The sequence below is a fragment of the Chinchilla lanigera genome, unplaced genomic scaffold (assembly GCF_000276665.1).
Source record: "Chinchilla lanigera isolate Chin_1 unplaced genomic scaffold, ChiLan1.0 scaffold00001, whole genome shotgun sequence".
In the NCBI taxonomy this organism is placed as follows: Eukaryota; Metazoa; Chordata; class Mammalia; order Rodentia; family Chinchillidae; genus Chinchilla; species Chinchilla lanigera.
The window spans coordinates 31,320,809-31,343,870 of record NW_004955402.1 but is presented as its reverse complement, the minus strand read 5'-3'; the positions used below and the strand labels follow the sequence as shown (position 1 = coordinate 31,343,870).

The window sequence follows — 23,062 nt, the reverse complement described above, 5'->3', positions numbered from 1 at the left end:
GGAACAAGGGCTATAGAACATCAAAATGTAAGCACTATTCTCTTCTACATCTGACGATCACATCCATAACAGTTATGAAAGACACACGACACAAACTGATCTGTGAATATAGTTTATTCATATGCCTACACAGGAATTTGTTATTACAGACAGTAGTAAAATAAATACATGTGTTCCTAAGAATTCTCACTTGATTTTTAGGATAATACTCAGTAACAAAAATAGCTTGAGAAAATTAATATCACTTCAATAAGACAACGCACAAGGCTTTAAAATATTCCTGTTTGTGGATCTGTGTGAGCCTATGGGGAGAAGGTGCTGCCATGAACATAGCAGAGCTTGGTTCTGAAGGTCAACTTGGGTTCATGTCTGAGGCCTCTGCTTTGCTCAGCTACATGCAGATTCTTCACTGCTGAGAATCTTTGGTCCTGTTTGCTTTTTTCCCCCCTTTTCCCCAACTCTTATTTCACAAATTCCATAATAAGGAAGATTTCAGTTCAAACACTAAGAATTCAGTTTTTCCACAGGAATACCCATAAATCTGTGACAGTTGCAATTTCATGGTTTCAAAAGGCTTTGGTCAGAGGTTTTTAAAAATTGGAACAGTATCTGAGAAGGGGAAGAAGGGAACTTCTCCCTAAAATATTTTTAGGTTTATTTACTGCCCTGTTTCAAAGTTCCACTTTTCCAGCCTCGAAAATGCTGAATAGAAATGTATGGAGGAGGAAGGTGGTGTGAACATGTTTGATCATAGGACCTTTACAGGAATCATAACTTTTATATTTAAAATAAGGAAAACAGGATAATTATTTATCTGTATTTCTTTTGGTAGTTCAAACACCAATGGTTTCTGAGAAAGAATATTCTTAGTATAGAGAAAATAAAAAGTTTTTACAAAGGAAATCTAGCAATTTCTAAAAGTAATACCTACAAGCAATTTGACTTTAATGACCAGTCTTTATAAGATATTCTCAAATAAATTAAAATGTGACTTTAAAGGGCTGCTTATAGTGATTTTGTATATTTAATAGAATCATGTAAGGATTAAAATAAAAATGTGCCAAGTATTTCATAAATGATTATGTTGATTATTTTCATAAATATGTAAATTTTCTTTAATGTTCAAAGACTGGTTAATCCAGGAACTTCTGTTATTTTACCTCACTGAAAACAAATTATTTTCTCTTAAGAAAAATAATAAAACTTACTGAAAAGACTATTTGCAATTTCTGAGAAAAGTGGCAATATCAAATAATTTTGATTGACAAAACCCCTTTCTCCCTCCTGCAGTTGTCAGCCTGAAAAACAACCAATCATATCTCGTAAGAGAAACACATACACATACACATACACATACACATACACATACACATACACTGTGCAGTATGGAGGCTACTCTGAGGGGGAACTGGAGATCCAATGATCAGCCTGTATCCCTGCGGTGTTGACCAAAACTGCAACATGTCACTTGCATGGATTTTACAAAGCCAAATTGTTTATATCTGAGAACTCTGGGTTAACTTTACTTTTGTGACCATGAATTCCATAAGGCTTAGCCAGTTAATAAAGTTTAATTTTTAATACTGTTAACTTCACCTGGCTAACTCTACACCAAAAATATCAATAAATATCAATGATTAGCTCCACTTTCACTACTTTCTGTTGGAGCATTTCAATGTTATAAATACATTACAGTCTTAGTGCCAACCCCTACTGGGGTTTAAAATTCCATACCAGAGCACATCACCTGGATGTGGCTCTCATAGGCTCAAGGATTTTTCTGGAGTCAAAAAGAAAAAGGAAAAGAACAGATGGATGAGAATATATATGTAAGTTGTTTCTGGTGAAGAATAAGTGTGCTGAGCTCCTGCAAGTCAGCTGAACCAGTTGTCAGAAATGGCTGTGACCATGGCCGGGGTGGGGTTGCTCTCACAAAGGACTGTCGAGCATCCTTTTCTTGGTTTGTAGGTAGAAGATGCGGTTCTCTTCAGAATAGGTAACTTTACTGAGGGGTATCTTGTAGATATTGGAGTTTGTTGTGGTCACCAAAAGGAACAGCAGTGTGGCCAAGCAGAAAGGCCAGGTACAAGATGGCAGTCCAACCTAGGGAAGAAGAGACAGGCCACATATTCCTTTGAAATCCCATCTGAGAACTAATTGTCACCTAGCAACACTTTCGACTTTCACCCTGGGAGAAGAATCAGTGGGGCATTGCTCTGAGGTCTGTTTATGCCCATGGAGGATTAGTTTAAGGTCGCAGGGCATTTAGAAATTGAAATGTTTCCATCCAATTATCTCTCTATCTTGTATGTTTTCCCTCCTTCTCAAACATTTGGACTTCTTACACCAGGTGTACAAGGATGACACGTGGCACATGGAGATGATGCTAGCAAATTGCTAATGGCCCCTGAACACTCATCATATCCACAAGGCCCTCTCTGACTAGTCCAGGCTATGGGGACCTCTCTGATCTTGATTTCTACTTAGTCTTGCTTTAGTTTTTGCCCTTTTGTCTCTCAAACAGACTTTAAGCTTCTCAAGGGTAGGTCTGTCTTCTGTGCTGTCCCACAGCTCACCCAATTCTGAGCATACTTCATCAATTAGCTCTGATCTCATGCATGGACCCCACCGGGTGTGATGGAGTATGGGCGTAACGAAACCTGACTGTGTATCAGAAGCATAAGATTTATGCATCTTATCTACTCTGTCTGAACAACAAGGGATAGCACCTAAGGATCTATGTTTTTCAAAATCTTCCTAACTGACTCAGTTGTGCAGGTTTTGCGATTCTGTTCCATGTACTGATGCTTCTGAACTTTCTTTGCTGGGGTGTGAAGGGCTCCACAGTGCTCTGATGTACTACCCCCATGTAATGGAACTTTGGCTTCCCAACATAAATATGCTAAACTCTATAAAGACCCTTCCAGATAAAATCTTTATGCTTCTATGCTGAGAAATCCAGACATTGCCCTCACTCATTAGCAATAGCAAACACATTGACATGGATTAAGCTACCAGAAACTGGCCCTGCATCTCTTGCAAAGGTGGGGGAGGAAGACAAAAAAGTTCAGGCACTGGGAGGTGGGGGACACTGGACCAGTTAGGGGAGAGTAGGCTCCTCAGGGAAGGGGCAAGTGGTCAGAGGGCAGGAGAACAATACTGGAAAGGAAGGAGAAACGATGGCAGAAAACAGTTAATGGGTGAAGATTTGCCTAATAATCCAGCCAGAACATGGGGCTGAGAAGCCTTACTGACGACTGCCTGGGGATTTAATAGAGTAAGAGGCATAAAAGGGTTACTGATTATATGTAAAACAACCCAGTAATAACATCTGGGTCTTTCGCTCATTATCCTTTTCCTCCCTTTCCTAATATCTCAACTACTACATGATTCTGATTTTTTTGTTAAAGACAGCTATATTCTGCAGTCAATTTCTAGATATTCAGAGTTGGTTTATGAATTTAATACGTTGTACAGTTATCAATAAAGCTATTTTAAAGTTACTCTTTTAACCAAGCAATCTGATATTTCTAACAAGCCTGGTGATTGTAGTTTACTGTGATGTTAGAAGGCAAGAGGGGCCAGAGAGCTTTAGTAGCAGGAGGACTGGTTATTATCATAGTCATGGGTCCTCTTGCTTGATGCCTGCCACCCAAGTAGACTTCAAGAGAGTTTTCTATACAATTGAAAGCTGGTCAATCATATGATGATAAAGTGAAACTGAAGCAAACTCACGTAAGCCATTAGATTTGTCAAGGTGCCCCCAAGACAGGCGGTGAACAGGGCTACAAATGAAAAAAAAGGTGGGGGTGAGAACAATATTTGCTTAATGTACAAAATCACTGGAAAGACTGTTTCCAATACAAATCTCCTAGATGGCACCCTTACGCATTCCACCAGCTAGCTTACAAGCCTAATTGCAATATGAACCTAGAGTCAGTAGCTCTGGGTTAAAATTCTGCCTTTAACACTTAGGAGCTCTTTGAACTCTGTCCTAAGCCTCTACTTTCTCACCTGTATGAAGAATATAAGGGATTATCTCTCTCTGAGTTATGTGAATATGAAGGAAATGTTTATGTTTAGATGCAGTAAATGCTCAGTACAAGCAGTTTTATGGTACTGTATTGTTGTTATTATAGCTGATACTTAAGGGAAAAGCCTTTCGTAGCAAGTACATCCCCTTGTTGTTTTGTTAAGCGTAACCGAATTTAAGTGAAACTAACAAATGTTGTTGGAGTTAGCGTGGTTTCTGTACAATCTCACTACATCTAGGACTCTCATTTTAATGGTTACAATTCACAGCTACAGAAAACTATGGTATATAGCAATAAGCAAGCAAGAACTCAGAAAACCTAACAAAAATTTAAGATCTTTACCCACAATAATATTTTCCCAATAATAACTTCCCAAGGTTGGCATATAGGTAATAAGTAAACATCCTATGTTATTTACTTGGAGAAAAAAAAATATATATATATTCCCTCACTCTTGTGTTTCCTATTCAGTAGTACAATTAATTATTTCTTATCTGAGTTGCCTCATGCTAGTGGGAAAGGCTGGTCTTTGGAAACAGTCTTGGTTTTGAATCCCAGCTCTGCCATTATATTTCTGGCATAACAAATCAATGAATTTTTCAGAATCTTGTTTTGTCATTTGGAAAAAGGCAACTTGAAAAATCTGCTTTACAGGGAGGTGATGAATCTCCAGTGAAAGCATGTGTTTCCACCAACAATAGTGGTAAATGGGTCCTGATCACTTGAGATAGAGACACTGCTCTGAAGGACAGGGTGCTTATGATGTGGGTTGAAAGGTTTCCTTCCTCCTTGGTTTCATCAATTTCATTCATTTTAAAGATGTAGTTCACCCATTCAATAGCTATTCTCTGGCCCTCTGCTAAGCACCAACTACCCCCTATACCTGCTTTCATGAGTACCAGCTCCACTACCACACCACCTCTGACCTTATTGCCAACCTCTCTTGTCAGTGTCCTGGACTTCTAGGGCACACTTTCAATTGTGTTTCATACTGTTGGGCTGTTTTGGAGTGATCTCCAATCTAAGCTGCTTCCCCTCCACAGTAACAGTGTAAGACTATTAAAAGGTAGGTGTTCATCCATCAGGATTTGCTAGCAGAGCTGGGAAAGCCTTATAGCAGAGGGGGACCTCTGCACACCATGTTCAGCCTATAGATAATTATCCGACAGCATTTTTGGTAGGCAAGGAAGAGAAAAGGCCCTTGAACATGGAGGAAAGACCAGATGCAAGCTCTTTGTGGACAGTGTCAACAGGAGACAAAGCGTGCTTACAGCATCCACAGATATCATAATGAATTGGGACATTTTATGGCCATGCAATCTAGAGGCAGGGATGACAGCTTTGCTAGGTGCTATAAGTTTCCTGAGTCCTCTTCCTGATACAGAAATTTGGAATAACACTTCTGTAACCAATGTCTGTTATTTATTCACCTTGCCACACAAGGTTGGCGTTTTGTCTGGCAGTGTCCAGGTGACGTGGGCAAGCTGAAACTTGCTGTGGCATTTTACATGTGAGACTTGCTTTATAAAAGGAATGTGGGTCTGTCTCAAAAATTCACATACAGAGATTAAAAAGTCTGATAGGACCTAGTGGGGATGCTGTCACACATTGCCACCTGCAGCAGAAACTGATATGGCTCTTTTGGGGGATGGATCTGGCATCTATGGGAAGTACAATTGGTATTCCTTTTCAATCATCACTTCGGCTTGTAGAAATACATGTAATATAAATACTTATACAAAATATACAAGGATATTTGTACTTATTGAAGCAGTGTTTGAAATGCTTCCAAACTGGAAGCCATGTAAATTTCCTCCAGCAAGCAGGGGCTTGTCATGTAAGGCACCTGCAGGGTTGCTACCTCCACTGCCTCCAATGTAGAGACTCTGCACTCTGCCTGGTAGAGCTCTCTTCTCCTGACCACACAGACATATCTGGGAAGAGGCCAGCTTGACCCTAGCGTAGATTCATCATTCAAACATCTGGTATCCCTAGGAAAGCAAGTTCCCAGGGCAAGGAAAGGGGGCACCCAAAGGAAGCAGGTGCCATCAAAGGAAACACCACTTACAGAGCAGATAAATCTTAATTAATGAGCCAAGAATGAAGAACTCAGTCAATGACATGATCAGCATAATGGATAGAGCCAAAGAATGATCTGATTAACTAACTAAGCTGGAGCTGTGAAATACTAAGAAAAGGTAAAGAATGATGAAAAATGAACATAAAACATTATGTTCAAACAATAGAAATCCCAGAAGGAGAGGGAAAAATAACTGGAGAGAAAAGATTTGAATAAGTGAAAACTGGTAATATGCCAGAGTTAAAAGAAGAAATGAGGACTCACACTGAGAGGACTTGAATATCTAGTAGCACAGGAAAAGAACAAAACCTACATCTTGACGGACAGTAGGCAAAGGTATGTCTCATATTCAAAGAGAAAATTCTGAGTCCAAAGAAAAATGTAATTCACTTTCAACAAGAATCAGATTCTTTTCAAATACCTCAATAGCAATATTGGATATAGAAAGACAGTAGAATAGTCTTTGAAGACAGTTTTCCAATATTGAGATAAAAAGTTAAATATAGGGCTTTTCAGTAAGTTAAACTAAATTAAATAAGGGCGAAGTCAAGGGTGAATTAGGCATACAGGGCTTTTAGAAGTTTCCCCCACAAGATTCTGTCTGAAGAAGTAATGTAGCAGGAAGACACATAAATACAGAAAGCTGGTACAAGCTACGGTGGCTTGGGGTGAATACACAAGTTAGTAAAGTTCATGGTCTTCTAAATGAGTAAATATCAAAAAACTTAGTGAAGTATGGTGGCGGACACCTGGAACCCCAGCACTCTGAGAGGCTGAAGCAAGAGGACAGCAGCCCACTGTGGGCAACTTAGTGACTTAGTGAGACCTTGTTTCAAAGGGGTAGGGTGTGTCTGGGGATGTAGCTCAGTGCAACAGCTCAGGGTTTAATATCGAATACCAAAACTAGACCAAACCAAACCAAAACATAAACAACAAGAAACTCTGCATACTCACAACAAATCCAAAATGCACATTCTATACAATAACAACATGATTTCAGCAGTTGTTAGTGCATGAGCCTTCCCCTGAGGAGGTGAAGCAGGCTAGGGTGTAGTCATATTTGGGTATTGATAAACTTAAGAAATTGAGAGGAAATAATAAACAAGCTTGTCTCTTAATAAATCATGCAAAGCTACCAGAGAAACAATGTGCAGACCCTTAAATAGTGCAAAGTGTTAGACATTATGTTTTATATGCTTTATGTACACATTGTCAGACTGATTCTATGAGGTAGGAATTGTCAATATTGTCAATGCTGTTTTTTAGAATGAGGACATTGAGGCACAGAAAAATTAGGTAGTTTTCTTAAATTCATTAAGCTAATAAGCAACAGAGGTGGGATTGGATTCCAGGCAATCTGACACCAGGGTGTGGGCTCCTAACTAGTTTAACATACTGCTCTCACCACTGAGCTGTACTAGTGAAGATATCTGATCTAGCAAAGGAAGGTAAGTACGGTGGGCAGAATGATGCTCCGCCCCGCCAGCATGTCCACATGCTAACCCCCAGGATCTGTGATATTTCCTCACATGACAAAAGGGACTTTGCAGCTGTGATTAAGGCAAAGACCTTGAGATGATGGGGAGCTTATCAAGGATCCATCTGAGTGAATCTAATGTTCTCATAAAAATCTGTATGAAAGAGACGCTAAACCAGGCATAGTGATGCATGCCTATAATTTCAACACTCTGGGAGGCTGAGGCAGAAGATCACAAGTTTGAGCCCAGTCTGGGAAGCTTAGTAACTTAGCAAGATCCTTTCTCAAAATTAAAAAAAAATTCTTTTAAAGAAGTCCTGAAGATGTAGCTCAGACCCAGCAATGTCTAAGGAGCGTTCCAGGCAGTTTTCTGATGCATGCTGAAGTCTGAAGATGGCTGGATTAAGACAATTCACAGAGAGCCACATGTGATCTCACCTGACTCACCAAGAAACATGGCTCTGTATTTTTAGCTGATTTCCTTTTAGATTTTTTTGTCCAAACAATAAACATGAAAATACAGGACAGGTCTAGTGTCTATCTCTCAAAATTTATATAGTGTAGAATGGTTAATAGGGCCCCAGAGGTTCCCATCTTCACAATAACTAGTGAGGAAGGCACGGGTGATTTTAGCACTCTCAGAGAGGGAACATCCCTTGCCTTCATCACACAGCGAGACAGCAAGTGAGCCCAAGCTAGAGTTATAACCCTAATTTCTCATGAAGTGCTCTTTTATTGCTTGTCATTGACTTTGATCCACTGTCCTGAGCAACCTTCCCCACCCCGGATGTGGGATACTCACCACAGGCAAGAGCCAGGAGGTGGGCCTGCCAGGTGAGCGCTATGAACATTCCTCCAATTGCAATGCAGGCCAGGGAACTGTTGAAGCCCCAGAGTCCAGAGTAGATGTCCTTGAAGGGAGCTGCAAGACTGAGTCCTGGTAGGTGAGATAGGAGTGGTCAGAGCTTTGGACAAAAGGCAGGGCGCTCTGGGGTGAGCCTGAGGTGAGATTGTGGGGTCCAGGGAAGCATCCTGAGAACTCTCATTGATCCCTAGGGGCAGAGTCTTCAAGAAAGGTCTGGAGTACAAAAGATGTGAGACCATGCACGGGACAGAGGAGGTTCAATATTTGGTGATCAGTCTTGTGCTTACCTGCTACTACCCCCAGCAATGATCCAATCGCAGCATGCAGGCACATGATTGGGGAGGAGAGCACAATGGCAACCAGGAAAATGCCCCCTGTCCATGGGTCATCACAGCCGTATATCTGACCAACCCCCACTGGCAGGGACTTCAATAGCTACAAAAGGGAGTACAAAAATTAGGCCACTAAAACTGAACAGAAACCTCTAGGATACATACAAATTCAGATTAGATTATGCATACCTTATCTTTCAATATCAGTATTACTAAATTTTAAAATTCTTTTTTAATCACAGAAAAAAAAAATCATAGATGTTCTTCAGCTTTAGTCCTGGAGATACAGCAGCCCTTTCCTGAGCATGCCTTCTTCCAGCGCCTGCCTTCACTGGCTTTCCTACCCATCCTGACTTTTGGCCTGGGTCACTACAGAGCTCCCAGTGTGGTATCAGTGCTTTTGCTGCAAGGGTCTGCCAAGCCCTCCCCTGGGGGTGGCAGGAACCATAGCCGATACTTCTTTTGCTCCTGACTACCCATCCGTACTGAGAGCAATTAATCAATGCATCCCTCTGACCAGCAGAAATATTACTGTTGTGCAGTTTTGTTGCTAGTGCTAAGGCCAGACACCTGGAGCCAGGTTATCTTGTCTATAATTTAGAAGCAATTATAGGCAAATTCACATAGGCAAAGAATGAACAAGGTTTTATCTCTGAGCTTAATGGCATAGCTATCCCTCAGGTGGCCAAGGGGTAGGAAAGGTAGATGCTATGGCAAATAAGTGTGTTAATAATGGGTTCATAATGAGGAAAGGGTGACCTGCTGCCTCAGGCCGACTTTTCCCCGCCGTAGGTCAGCACAGTCCAACAGCACCTTCCATGATGGCAGCAGAGTATATATCCATGCTGTCTAGTGCAGTGGGTACCAGTATGGCGGCCGCTGAGCATGTGATACGTGAGTGGAGAGGCTGAGGAGCTGAGTTTGTAATTGAATTGCACCTGAATATACATAACTACTTGGGGCTAGTGGCTCCTATATGAGGCAGCATAGTTCTGGATTCACCCTACTTCATCATATTATTTTTCATGAGTAGTTTTAATAAATCTCTGATTTCCCCCCTGAGCTATTTCCAGTTCGTCTTCTGGGCAAAAACCCTAAAGCAAAGTCTATGTGAACTCGTCCTGTGTTTTGATCACTCAGCAAGGAGGGCAGCAAAGGGTGTTTTGTAACCTGACAGTGGAGGAACTAGTCCTTTGCACATTAAGAAGGGTAAAGCATCTTTGATTGCTTCTGACTTCAAGTACTCTCTTGTTCTCAAGGTTCAAGAAAACTTAAGCGGATTTGCTATGTAAACACCAGCAGGAAGACCTAGAATTTGATGTGGTTAACCATGATTTCAAAAGTGCATGCTCTCGGCATGCCCACTGCAAAGAGGTGGAAAGTATGCATGCTGTGATACAACAGTTCTCAAGCTCTGGTGCGTATCACAATTTGGAGAGTTTGTTAATACAGGTTCTCAGGCTCCATGTCTGGAGATTCTGATTCAGGGGTCTGAAATTGGAGCCTGTTTTGGTATTTAAATAACTCCCCAGGTGATTCTGACGCTATAAAAGCTGCAAAGCCTGAGTTATTGTACTTACTCTGTGACATACACCATAAGAAAGGGCAGGACTGAGGTTCTGCCATGAGCTCTAGGAGTAAGCATCCAGTTCCTTGGGCTGGGGAAACAGTTGCAAAAGATTTAACACCAGGTAAGTGGCCACCTGCCTGGAGTGCCGGCCCCTATCACACTACCTACACAAGGCCAAGCTCACAGCAGTGTGACTTCCCTGGAGCTACACCTGGAGTTGATACAGCAGATTTTTAGAAAAAGAGGGGGAAATTAGCTTTGATCAAATAGTTACTTAAGAAAATCCTTTAGGAGCTGGCTGTGGTGGTGCATGTCTCTAATCCTAGCACTACTGAGGCAGGAGGATCATGGAGAGTTCAAGGCCAACCTGATACACAGTGAGACTTTGTGAAAAAAAAAAAAAAAATCCCATAGGCCCCCAAAGCCCTGGAGTAGAACAAATGTTTTAGATAGCAAGATGAAGGCAGAAAGGCAATGAAGAGATAAGTGTCTAGAACCAGGAGGACATGGGTGTATTCCAGAGACAGAGGGGAATGTGAGAAGAGTGTATCTTACCTCCAGGGCACTGAGGTCAGACCAGGTGATGTTGGGGACCTTGCTTACAGGTGTGATCAGTTGACTCGGAAAGAACAGATTGTAGTGTCCTGTGGCCAAAAGGTACATTGACAATGCCATGTTGAAAGGGAGAGTGAAGACAGGGAGATCCCACTTGCTGAACACCGAACTTAATGCGCTTGAGAAAATGGGGCTGCAATAGAACAGAAGACAAGAATCCGCATGTGACGAAGCACCAGGCTGACTGACTGAGTCTCTGTCCCATGGGGAGCTTTGTTCCATCTGCCAGTGTAGCCCTCAAGTGTTGTTGGCCAGCTTTCCACCAAAAGAAAACCTGGAATAAGTCTTACCTTAGAGACAATTGTGACAAAATACAGCCCCAACCCTACTCTTTGCTTATTTGATTTTTGGAAAATTATACTCTGAAGTTACTTGGAGTGCATTATTTAGTAAGGTTTAAAAAAAATTTTTTTTTTCTTCCGGTACCAGGAATCGAACTCACGACCTTGCGCTTGCCAGGCAGGCGCTTTGCCACTGAGCTAAATCCCCAGCCCCTAAAAAATATTTTTGAAGCACTTAAAACATAACTTCCATAGTCAAGGTGCCTTGTGAACACCACTTTGATCATAGTCCCTTTCCTCCTAACTAGCAGTGACTGTTATCGGGTTTTTGGCGCATATCATGTCACAAGTCTTTAGTTTACTTATCTATTTTCAGGAAGGAAACAATTGTTCAAGGACGGATTCAGGTGGTGTGGATTGAAGGGAAAAGAGGTTATAGCCAGGGGGCGGAGTTCATGTCTTCGAACAATTGATAAACTTCATAACTTTAGGCAAAGCACTTGGCTTCAGTTTCCTGGCCTGCCGATTTAGCATTGGTTAAATGGTCTCCAAGCCTCATGTTTCTCTCACTTGTCCACCCAATCAAGATGCCACTATCTCAGATGAAAACTCCAGATTTCCTGGGTTATATGTTGAGCACCCACTGACTACAGCTCTTTCTCTCAAGCCTGTTCTGCACAGGAGGCCCCAAGTTGCCTCCTGGGGCACACCTGTAAGTACAACTAGGGCGGGGGCCCTTCTGCAGACACTATCAAGGGCTGTGCTTTCTGCTTGTGTGCATATGATATTCTAAATGTGACATAGAAAAATGAAAATGTTTGCTTCTAGAAAAAGGACTTAAGATGATGTCCCAGCACGCTGGGAGGCTGAGGCAGTAGGATTGCAAGTTTGAACCCAGCTTGGGTAATGTAGTGGCTTAAAATAAAAATTACAAAATAAAAGGGCTGCAGATGTAGTTCAGCACTAAGGCTCTTGGTTCAATCCCCAGGACAGTGGAATAACATTGATGGGGATTCAAACTAGAGGGTTAGGGGAGTTCATATAGGTTCTCAAAGCTGGGTTCCTGGAACAATCACATCAGTGTAACCAGGTAACTTAATAGAAATGCAAATTGTTAGGCCCCACTCTGACAGATTGAAACAGAAATTTGGGGAGGGACAGCACCCATCTGTGTTTCGTGTTTGAGGACCACTGATGTAGGGAAGGGATGATAACGTGACTGTACTTATAAGAAGATTTTAAAACTCCAACGTGTAGGCAACAGCCCAGACCGATTGTATTAGAATCTTGCTGGTTGTGAGTGTGTGTGATGTGCTGGGGGTCACAGGCATTGGAGAGCTCAGGGTGCAGCCGAGGTCAAGAACCTCCACATGAGGGGAAGCTGTTGTGGACATGTATCAGAACTGAATAAGAGACCAAACTAGTAGACTGTAAGGAAATACACACTTTTGTGTGTGTGATAATACGGACCAAACCTAGGACTTTCACATAGAGCTATTCCCCAGTCTTTTTTATTTTTTATTTTGAGACAGCATCTTGTTGAGTTACAAAGTTGCCCAGGCTGGATTCAACATTGCAGTTGTCCTGCTTCAGCCTCCCATAATGCTGGGTTTACTGGTGTGTGCCACCATGGTTGGCTCTGAATATAATTTTAAGAATTATTCACTTGCCATATAAGCTTTTTTTTTTTTTTTTTCTTTTTGAGACAGGGTCTTGCTATGCAGTTCAGGTTGGACTTGAGCTCACTTTGTAGCCAAGGCTGATCTCAAACTTGCAACAATTCTCCTGCCTCAGCCTTCTGAGTGCTGGGATTACAGGCCTGCACCACCATGCCCGGCTCAGATAGCTATTTTTAAGTGTGTAGTTTGACAGCATTATGTACATTCACCATGGTCATCCACTCACAGAACATTTTTCATTTTATAAAACTGAAACTTATTAAATACCAACTTCTCATTCTCTTCTCCCTCTATAATTTTTTAAAAGACATTTTGAAAACCTAGTACAACTTACCAAGTCATGGACATAACAGATACTGGCAATAACAGCCACCAGAAATAGTCTCCCTTGTCTGAAAAGACAGCCATGAGTATCCCGAGCAGCGTGGCATTGTAGCCGTGGAGCCCAGCAGCTATGGCTGACCTGTGAGAGAGAGAGCGACAGGGACGTTGTTGGGGGGACTTGGGTTAGACTCACATGTTAATAAGACTTGTAACTTTTAGATCAGCTTTGCATTTGAAGACAAAATGATATTTGGACATGTGTTTCAAAGCCTACTAATCACCATGCAAATACTAATAAAAAGAAATAAAATCTATAGAGCTAAAACTACAAAAGCGCATGCAGAACAACCCCCTCCAGGTGTTGCAGTGAAGGACAGGTCTCCAGCATCTGCTTTCAGTCTTTCATTTGGGAAGTATTTAAGTCATTAAGGGCCTCTGAGTTGAACAGAGCTTTTTGCATATGAAGTTGTTTCCTAAATCTGATTTGTTGGTGAGAGATACATGATTCCTGAAATGTAACTTCCCTTGCCTATAAATAGTAATCTTCCAATTTAGCATATATTTTCATGTTCCTGAGCTTCTGTGTTTTTGTCTCTAAAGCTACATTTCCAAGTTATTGCCAAAAAAAGAAACAATTACTTTTCTTTTACTTGGCACATGATCATTTGCATGTGTAGCCCCTAACTCTTTTGAAACTACTTTCTGTTTGGAATTTGACCCCACTTCTGAAGATTGTTCTGTAGGGTGGTATATGCACACCCATATTTATAGCGGCGCAGTTAGTAATAGCTAAATCTCAGAAACAGCCCAAATGCCCGTTGACTGATGAATGGATAAAGAAGGTGTGGTTTTCTTATATAATGGAACACTATTCAGCCATAAAAAAGGATAAACTTGAGACCATATTCTTAAGTGAAATAAATTAGACACACTCCTGTAAATATCACATTGTTTCTCTGGTGTGAGAAAGTAAAAGTGTAAATAAGGATCAAAGTATAAAATAGATATTGTGAAATAGGAAGAAAATGTCCAAATGGGAAGCTAGGGAGAGGGGAGGGAGAAAGGAAGGAAAGGAAAAGAAAGAAAGGAAAAAATGGAAGCAAAGATTTTGTAAATAAGGAGGGGAAGATCTGTGGAAGAGAGGAGTAGGGGAAGGGCGAATCTGAATATAATTTTCAGGGTGAAAATAAAAAATCAAGATATATCATGAACAGGTACAAATTCCCTATGATGAATGTGATGAACATTATGTATACCTAAAATGTAGCAACCAACTAAATTAATTTAAAAGAATTTTTTTAAAAAAAACAAAAGGTTGTCCTATAGGTACACGATTCTTATTTCATAATGAGAACTAGAAACCTTGAAAAGTGGAAATATTTCTGTAGCGTAAGTCCCACGGCCGCCCCCACCACCAGTTGGCACTGTCTAGCATCACAGTTCTATTTCCCTGAAATCCTGAACTGAAAGACAATGTTTTCAAGAGCTGTGGATGATGCAAATAGTGAAGAGTGGGTGCAGTTCAGTTCAAAGCCTGAGGGCAGGGGCTGCAGCCAGTGAGCCACACAGCAGGGGCAGGAGGGGTTGGCACAGGAGCTTCTTGGATTGTTTCTTACTGGGACAGGAGGTGCCAGTGCAGCGGATGAGGTGGTGTCAGGCCATTCATAGGCATGAGAACTTTAGAGGTGGGACTCATTGTTCTACCTTATCCTTCAGGGAATGTGGGAGGTGATGCGGTTCCTGTCCTGTCAGTGTAATCCAGAAATTGTAGCTACACTTGATGACAGTGGCGAGCTCTGCAAAGACTTGTCCTCCCAAACCACTGGCCTGGAGCTTTGACGCTTAAGTTTGATTAGTTGAAACTGGATGGTGACGTCTACAGGTGTAGAATGTCAGTTCAAGCAAAAAGATAGGAAGACAGGTAGTCTCTTAAACAGAATTATATTTGGTCTTTTTTTTTTTTAACAGTACTGGAGATTGAACCCAGGGGCTTTCCGCTGAGCTACATCCCCAGCCCTTTTATTTTTTTTAACTTTGAAACAGTGTCTTGGTAAGGTGCAAAGTTGCTCCAGCTGGACTTGAATTTGTGATCCTCTGGCCTCAGTTTCTTAGAGTGCTGGGATTACAGGTTTATACTGCCACAGCCAGTGAGAATTGTCATCAAAAAATTTTTTAATAAGTGTATGTTTGTAATACATAATGAATATATTTATGGTGGGATATTGGTACATATAAATATCACATATTTATTATCTTTCCTTTCCTTTCTCTTCTCTTTCCTCTCCTCCCTCCCATTCCCTCATCCCTAGTTCTCTTTCTCAGGTCTGCAAAGCCTATCGCCCTCTTGCTTTTCTTGTGTTTTGCCCTTTAAATTATTTGTACTTTGGGTTATCATTTTAATGTCGTCTTTTAGGACCAAGGAAAGTAAAAGAGATTTGAAAGCAAACATATGTAAATATAACTTGGCTTCTGAATAATATCTGCCAAGGAAATGGGGTTGGTCATATTTCACTGGATCAAAACAATGAAGGACTACTGGCTATGGCACAGTCCTAGAACAATCCTAGAATTTGTGGCTATTCATTTCTCTAGGAGCTGAGCTGACCTTTTGTATTCTCTGAAAAATGAGTTTGATAAACTACTGATGGAAACAAGATATAAAGCAGGCTATTAAGCCAGTAGGACTTTTAAAGAATTCATATGCATTTTTACCCAAATGAACCAAATGCTAATGAAAAGTAATTTTCACAGTCATTAAAGAAGATCTCTTTAGAACCTCTCCCAGGGATTACTTATAACTTAGTTCTGGCTTTCACACACTACCATGAGAGGCTGGCATGATTTAGTCTGGCCATTTATTCAGATGACAAGAATAAGAGGCTGAAAATGACCCCCTGGCCTCTGACTCAAGGCAAATAGGAAAAGCTCTGTGGAATAAAGGTTGTTTCTGCTGGGTAAGGTGTGGCTCTGTTACTACTTCCCACAACGGTTGGTTGGCTAGAGTCTCAGAAAGGGAACCAAGAGCTGGCATAGAGGGATATGCCTACCTGTCCTGGCTGAGCAAGAGTGCTGTCAGAGTGGAGACCACTGTTCCCACACAGCCATTGAGAGCCCACCATGGGTTCTGGACCAGCAGTCCTAACACAATCAGGATCCCACTGATGGGGTTGCTGACGAACACCACTTGGGATACACCCCGAAGGACCCAGTCAATGAACTGGAGCACCACAGGTTTGTCTGGAAGAGAGGAGATGAACACAGCTGAGAAAGTAACAAGACAGCTGAATCTCCGGCACCCACCACAAATCATCACAATCTCCTGGACGTGAATCATTTTTTATACTCCTGGAAGCTACTTTCCTCTGAATCCTTTGCCCCTTTAATGACACAGAGATCCCCAAAATCACTTTATTTCTTTATGCTCAACCCACACTGCCCCTACTGTACTCTAAGCTTCAGGAAGCATCTAACTGCTAAATCAAAGGCATGACTTACTTATAGTAAAATTTTAGCAAGCAAAAATTTTATTTTTATTACTGAAATTAGAAGATGGAGCCAGGAACTTTCCATGAATAGGAGTAGAACCCTGCCCCTTGCCATTGTTCCCATGAAGAAAAGTGAGGGAGCTTTCAAGTGAGAAGATAAAAAGTAGAAAAATAGGGGGCAATATATTGGATATCTATGGAAATATTAGCTAACCATTTCCTCCACAGCTGCTTCTCCCCTCTGTCCAAGGGATGAATGCATAAATACCTTTAAGCCATCTGGCAAATTCTTTCATATCACCAGTGACATAGCCAAGTGCTTTGGGGATACATCTTCTCCCTCGATGTGATGAGATTTGGCTTTCAGTCGGGTCTAATTTAACCATTGTCGGATTATCCTCCATGGCTTCTTCTTCCTCTGGCTCCTTAAGGGAAGGACAGAGCTCATAAATACCCTATGCAGAACTCTCCAGGTTGGCCAGCTTAGGACTTGCTCACAGTACCCACAAAAAACTGAGTATAAAGGCATTCATCTGGACCACACTATCTTATGGGACTAAGAAAGTGCCATTTTTCTCCTGAAATATTGCCATGGAGATTATTACCCAAACCTAAACTCCACATTACTTTTTGGCACCAACGTCTTCAATGCTATGTCGCAAGAAAGCTCTGGGTTGTAAGGTTTAGTTTCTAGTTCAACATACATTTATTGAACCATTTACTTCCTGCACTCAGGGAGCTCAGTGTAGTTAAGAAGAAAGAAAAACAGTTAATGTCAATATTACAAGCCAAATAACAGTACAGAAAGAGCTAAAATCAAGGGATTGTGCTTCATTCTGTCAATGAAAGGAGCAAAAAATCAGGTTACAAAGTAACCACTCCCTAGTACAAACTGATCAACTACTTTCTAAGACAAGTAGCCATTTAAAGTTAAATTTTTGCTTTTCAAAATATCAGTTTTATTTAAGACTTTGAAAAGGAAGAAAGTTTTAAAACAGTTTGTGTGTATCAACAGTCTAAGAACCCCTCACCCCTACTCTTCAAGTCCAAGATTGCTTGAATTTGTTCTCACTTCATGCAACTGTCTTTACTTTTGGAAATTATTATTTAAATGTGTAAAAATAGGAAAGAATGATTATCCACAAAGGTGTTAAAACTAAGAAAGTTTAAAATGGACAATACTGCCAAAACCCAGTGAGTTATAATCTCAGGATTTTATGATGTAAGAATGTACAGGGCTTAATTATAGTAGCATACTTCGGGAAAATAAGAGTGGCATAATCATAACCTGTGCTCATTAGGGGACAATATTTCTTGTGATAAGTGTGTAACAAAACACCAACATCATGAAAATATGGTCCCCTATAGGCAAAAAAAGGTACATTAAAAAATGATCCATCATAGTGCTGATGGATATAAAAGAATGCCAATGTATGACAAAGTCCCAGAGGTAGGCAATGGGACAAAGGCAACAGTCACACCACCCCGAGTGTGCAGGAAAAGACCAGAGCACAGCCAGGTCAGTGGGAAACAGGAAAACCTCAAAATCATCAGCCTCTGAAAGGTATAATGTGGGATGGTGAAGCCACAGCCCCTGCCATTTTTGGCCCTCCTGTTCCATTTACTAAGTCCAACAATAGCTATTAACAAATAATAAAACCATGTCTATTTCTTTTTTTGTTTGTTTTTACATCCTGATTCTAAGTTAAGTTTCTATTAATTCCAGTATAGAAATAAACTCTCCTGATTTATTAGTGAGTAACAATTGTACTTCAATTGTATTATTCACTGCCCAATTAACCATCCTGCTTTTAAATAATGATTAATCATTGCACAAAGTGAGAGCCCTTTATACAATGCATTCCAGACTAAGGTCATTCTTGGCAAACCGGTGTCAGAAACCAACATTTGTCAGTCTTCTAATGAAGCTTCGTGTTAAAAATTTCCTATATTGAAAACTTCAGGAGGCCAGGAGCCCAAACTAAGTCTCAGCGGAACTGAAGTAATTCCATAGCTAAAGTTGTAAAACTGAGTAATTAAGTATGTATGAAAAATTGTCTTTTATTTCACAAGCTAAGTGGTATCGTTCCTTCTTTTCAGCTATCTCCCTCTTTAAATCCCATAATTCAAAATACTGCCTGGTAAACCTTTCTCTAGGCTTCAGTGATCCATTTGCAAAACCCCAGGCATGAGAAGCATTGGGCTTCCACTCAGGCAATGATGAGAAATTCCAAAATACAATTGCTTTGAGTTTCTAGAACTCAATATATCAAGTTCTAAAAGTGGCAGCTGTGAAGGAGAACACCAAAGTGGCATTTTCCATCCATGGTAAAAACAAATTCCAGAATAAACAAATTCATGTTCTCAAAATTTCCAGCATATATTTATTTTAGAAAGTGTTAAATATTCTATCTCTTCAGAGATTTTAGAGATAGAGATTCGAAACCTGATAACATAACTGGCCAGGCTTGATCAAGAACCTGAATGGCCTGAGTCCCCTGGTGAGCTACTCAAAGTTAAGTGAAGACTAACTTTTTCATCCAAATCTCCAGCCCAACTTAGAAAAGGCTTATTGAGATTGTGTCTCCAATACCTGCATGTTAGAAGGCTATGAGATCATAGAAAGAGGGGGCTTCTCCTGACTTGAGCAAATAGCTGCATTCCAGAGGCTTCGAGAATCCTTTATTCATTTATTCTGAACTGTGAATCCTTGTGTAGTCCCTGGGAAACCTGACACCTGCTTCAAGCGTGAGAACTGGTTAGAAGAAAGCAATAGTTCACTCTAGAATTGTATCAAGCTAGAAGACTTGCATTTCTTTAGGAAACCCAGAAGCCACATATCCTACATGGGAAGGAAATGCAGGGCTCTGGAGAGAGACTTTCTAATTAATACTCAGTCCTTACCAAAAATGCCATTACAATTCAACTGAGAGGCGAGGACAGTAAAGTAAAAGGAATTCTAAAAGGAGGAAGATAAACATAAAACCCTAGGCTATACTTTCCTGGTGTTTCTAAGGCTATCAAGATGCCCAGATCAGTCGTCCGGCCCTAGAGCACGGGGACTGTCCTGTAACTTTTAGGCCTGGGCCTCCCTGTGCCACTGATTTAGCCACAGTCCCACACTCAGCAAAGCTTGCTGATCTCCACTTCCCAGGTCTGCTCAGAAAAGAGACACCATGCCTGGAACAGGCTCCCAGGTTCCCCGAGACAGAGGCTGCAGGAAGGAAGCATACCTGCTCTTGTTGCCCATCAGTCAGGGCCAAACTTAGCTGGACGAAGCCTTCATGGTCTGCCTCACCAGCGTTATTTCCAAAAGGGTCTGTCCAAAGAGGACCAGGACTGGCGTCACCAGTGCCATCGACCAAAGACCGTCCATTCATCTTTCTTTTTTCTCCATATATGACAAAGGGCAAAAATATGTGAATCAGCAGGATGAGTCCTGATTCTGGTGAGTGTGAGAAAGGCCATATAGGGAGGGGGCCACGCCCAGGTGGTTCCTATGAGGGAAAGCTGCCTGGCATGGACCCTCTCATGCACAGGCTTGAGGTGGGAGAGAGGAGAGACAATGAGCTGGCTGCAAGAGTAGAAAGTTCGTTTTATTTCGCTTTTAAAAAAAGTAGAAAATCGTGTTGCACAGAGCCCAAGGTGCAGTTTTGGTTCTTCTGCTTCTAGTCCTCACTGCAGGAACTTGGCCCTTCTGAAGCCTGCACCGGCGCAAGAGAACTGGCCTCAGGCTCTACAGATTATTACGGCTCCATATTGGGCACCTGCACCGAGGCAGCAAGTAGAACAGCCTTGTTCTGTCTGGTTCCTTATCAAATGTGAGAACATGAAGCTGTGGTGTGGGTTCTACTTCTGTAGTAGGGTACTAGCCGCACTTTTTATGCCCAGCGAAAGCCCATTCTAAAAGGCTGGTAAATGGTATTGGAATAAAAAAAATTAAATATTGAATATGACTTTGTTAATAAACAATTCTTAGTTGAGTTCACCAAATGTGACAGGTTGCAATAATTTCTGTCTTTTTAAATTGCATCCAAGGGTAGCATTCTTCCTTTAGAAGTTCCAGGAAAATTCTGTGGGTGACATTTCTTTCTCTCCCTTTCATTTATTTTATTTTTACTTTCTTGGATTGGTTTGGTTTGCAACTTGAAAACTTTACTAGAGTGACTAAAAAATCTGTGATTGTGAGAAATATTTATGCTGTGTTTTAGGAAAAAAATGTGTGTGTGTGTACGTCTTCATGGTAAACTATCTGGTTAGTTATGTGCCAAACCAATGTATTTGAGGGCTGCATTTTGAATATTTAAGAATATTAAGAAAACCAAGGCCAGAATTTCATCTTACACTAGGTTAAGAAGGAAAGAAGAAAGAAAGAAAGAAAAGAAAAATAGAAGGAAAGGATCATCAGGGACTATCACATTCCCTCGGTGTGGATTCCTATCTCCGCCACCCTCACTCTGTGTGTGCGTTCTCCTACCACTAGGATCACATGCATCCCCAACACCAGCACTTTCTTAGACCTAAGAATCAGAAAAGATTTGAAAGTGAGGTGAGATTTTAGAGACTGCTCAGGTCAAGCCTTCTTTTTCTAGAAAACTGATTTTCTAGAAGAGAGGGGGCCAATGAACTTCACCCGGCAAGTGACAGGCAGACTGAGCCCCATGGCATGGGCAAACCTAGCTGGCTCTTTGTCTTACAATCTGGAGCCGGGCACGTTAATGCCACCCAGGATTTTTTTCAGTCACATACTGAAGGAGAGCACAGTCTGTTCAGGAGGCCTGGAGCAGGGGCCAGGGATCAGAGACGTACCAGACCCAACAGCCTGTATGATCACCTACATGGGAGCTGAACAACAGCAAAGAAAGAGGTCTGCCGGCCCCAGTGTCACCATAGGCCCTGACAGGAAGCCGTTACCCTCTGATAAACATCTCCCCATGTCTCAAAGGGAGTCTTACCCTCTTGTATCACCCACATGGCTACAACAAAGCTTGCTTGTGCCGAAGTCAACAACCTAGGAATATTCTGGAAGCTACACCCGATAGGTTTTCCTGCAGGAGATCAAAAGCTTCTCACAGCCCAGTTACTAACAGAGCAAGGCACTGCTAAGCATTCTAGCATGAGGCAACATCAAGATTCCAATTCAAGTGATATTCCTATTTTATTACATGAAATGAAGCTCATTCTCTTGTCAGCATACATTAAAAATTTGTGCAACTGGAGAGACCTGAGAGTCTTTAAATTTTCCATGCACCAAATATCACTTCAAAAATAATACAAAGTTTTAGATAAGGATGTAGAAGAAAACACAGAAACACTCATTCTCTATCATACTAAAAAAGCTCTCAGCACTGACATTTATTTGGTACTTACTATAATGTTTATTTTAGGTAGTTTCTTATTGTACGTGGCAGGAAGGCCTCCACTCTTGTTAAAGCTGTAATCAGAAACAAAGAAAATGCTGTCAGTTATCCCTGCCTTGGATGAAAACACTTGCCATCTCAGAAGGAGCCACTTCTAAAGGCTTAAACTTTACATGCCAGAAAATGCAGTTGCAGGAAGCTGCCAAAGTCACAGCTTTAATTGTGCCTGAATGGTTCTCCGTACATGCACACAAACCCATTCCTTTCAGTACAGCAGCACAGGCAGAAGAGCCCATAAACTCGTCAGGGGAGAGGGCCGTTCCCGCTACCCCTCTTTCTCCCTTTGAGCCACATAAATGCTTGTCTGCAACTTTACTTACTCGTTTCAAGAGTGCACCCTGAAACGCCCGCTAGTGCTAATGAAGTCGGAAGCATTTAGCATGCAGAGTGGAAACCTTGTGGAGAGCCCTCTTTCATACATCACAAGTAAAGTCATTACTTTTAAGCTTCCCGGAAAAAGCTTAGGTGAATTGCTTTCTAGTCTTTCAGAACTCCAACTTTGCTGCTTCTACTCAGTTCCTACAATCTGAGTCATATATCTGCATTCAGTGAAGAAAAGGGGGGAAAAAAGAGCAAAAACTAGAGAGGACGAAAAAGCCACACTTCAACAGTGAGCAGTTGGAAATTAATAGAAAGGAGGGGGATACTTACCCTCCTGTGGCTTCTCAGTGGCAGAAGGCACCGCCTGATAAAGACCTGCCAGGCCCTGCTGAAAGGGAGAGTGCTGCAGAGATGGTGTACCAGGGAGGCACCTAGCCCTTTTATACTGGAGCCTCTCTGCATATCTGTGTGCTGGCTTTCTCCTCCCACTTCAGCCACCAGTGCCAACGCAATGCTGGGGAACTGGTCCCTGGCTTGGGACCTGATGTCTCTTTCTTTTCCTTGATTTGGTGCCAACAG

At 41.5% G+C, this 23,062-nt stretch overlaps 1 protein-coding gene across 2 annotated transcripts; it reads right to left on the bottom strand.

Moving 5' to 3' along the window:
- Positions 1 to 96: 96 nt before the first annotated feature.
- Positions 97 to 22,974, bottom strand: Slc14a1 (solute carrier family 14 (urea transporter), member 1 (Kidd blood group)). Of its 2 annotated transcripts, XM_005372860.2 has the most exons (10): positions 22,814 to 22,974; positions 22,113 to 22,176; positions 17,011 to 17,167; positions 16,305 to 16,494; positions 13,268 to 13,396; positions 10,914 to 11,106; positions 8,744 to 8,891; positions 8,394 to 8,528; positions 3,736 to 3,785; positions 97 to 2,103 (listed from the first exon to the last, which is right to left on the bottom strand). In XM_005372860.2, the coding sequence occupies exons 3-10, from the start codon at positions 17,144 to 17,146 to the stop codon at positions 1,930 to 1,932; spliced, it is 1,155 nt and encodes a 384-aa protein (XP_005372917.1). In that variant the 5' UTR covers positions 17,147 to 17,167; positions 22,113 to 22,176; positions 22,814 to 22,974; the 3' UTR covers positions 97 to 1,929. The 2 variants fall into 2 exon arrangements, with proteins under 2 accessions (XP_005372917.1, XP_005372916.1); XM_005372859.2 differs by lacking the exons at positions 22,113 to 22,176; positions 22,814 to 22,974 and adding an exon at positions 19,976 to 20,634.
- Positions 22,975 to 23,062: the final 88 nt, after the last annotated feature.

Coding starts and splice junctions, on each gene's coding strand:
- Slc14a1 (XM_005372859.2), bottom strand. CDS start 20,122: ATGAATGGACGGTCTTTGGTCGATGGCACTGGTGACGCCAGTCCTGGT. Junction 17,168..19,975: donor CTGATGGGCAACAAGAGCAG/GTATGCTTCCTT, acceptor CCTTCCCTTAAG/GAGCCAGAGGAAGAAGAAGC. Junction 11,107..13,267: donor TCTGTTATGTCCATGACTTG/GTAAGTTGTACT, acceptor GTTCTATTGCAG/CCCCATTTTCTCAAGCGCAT.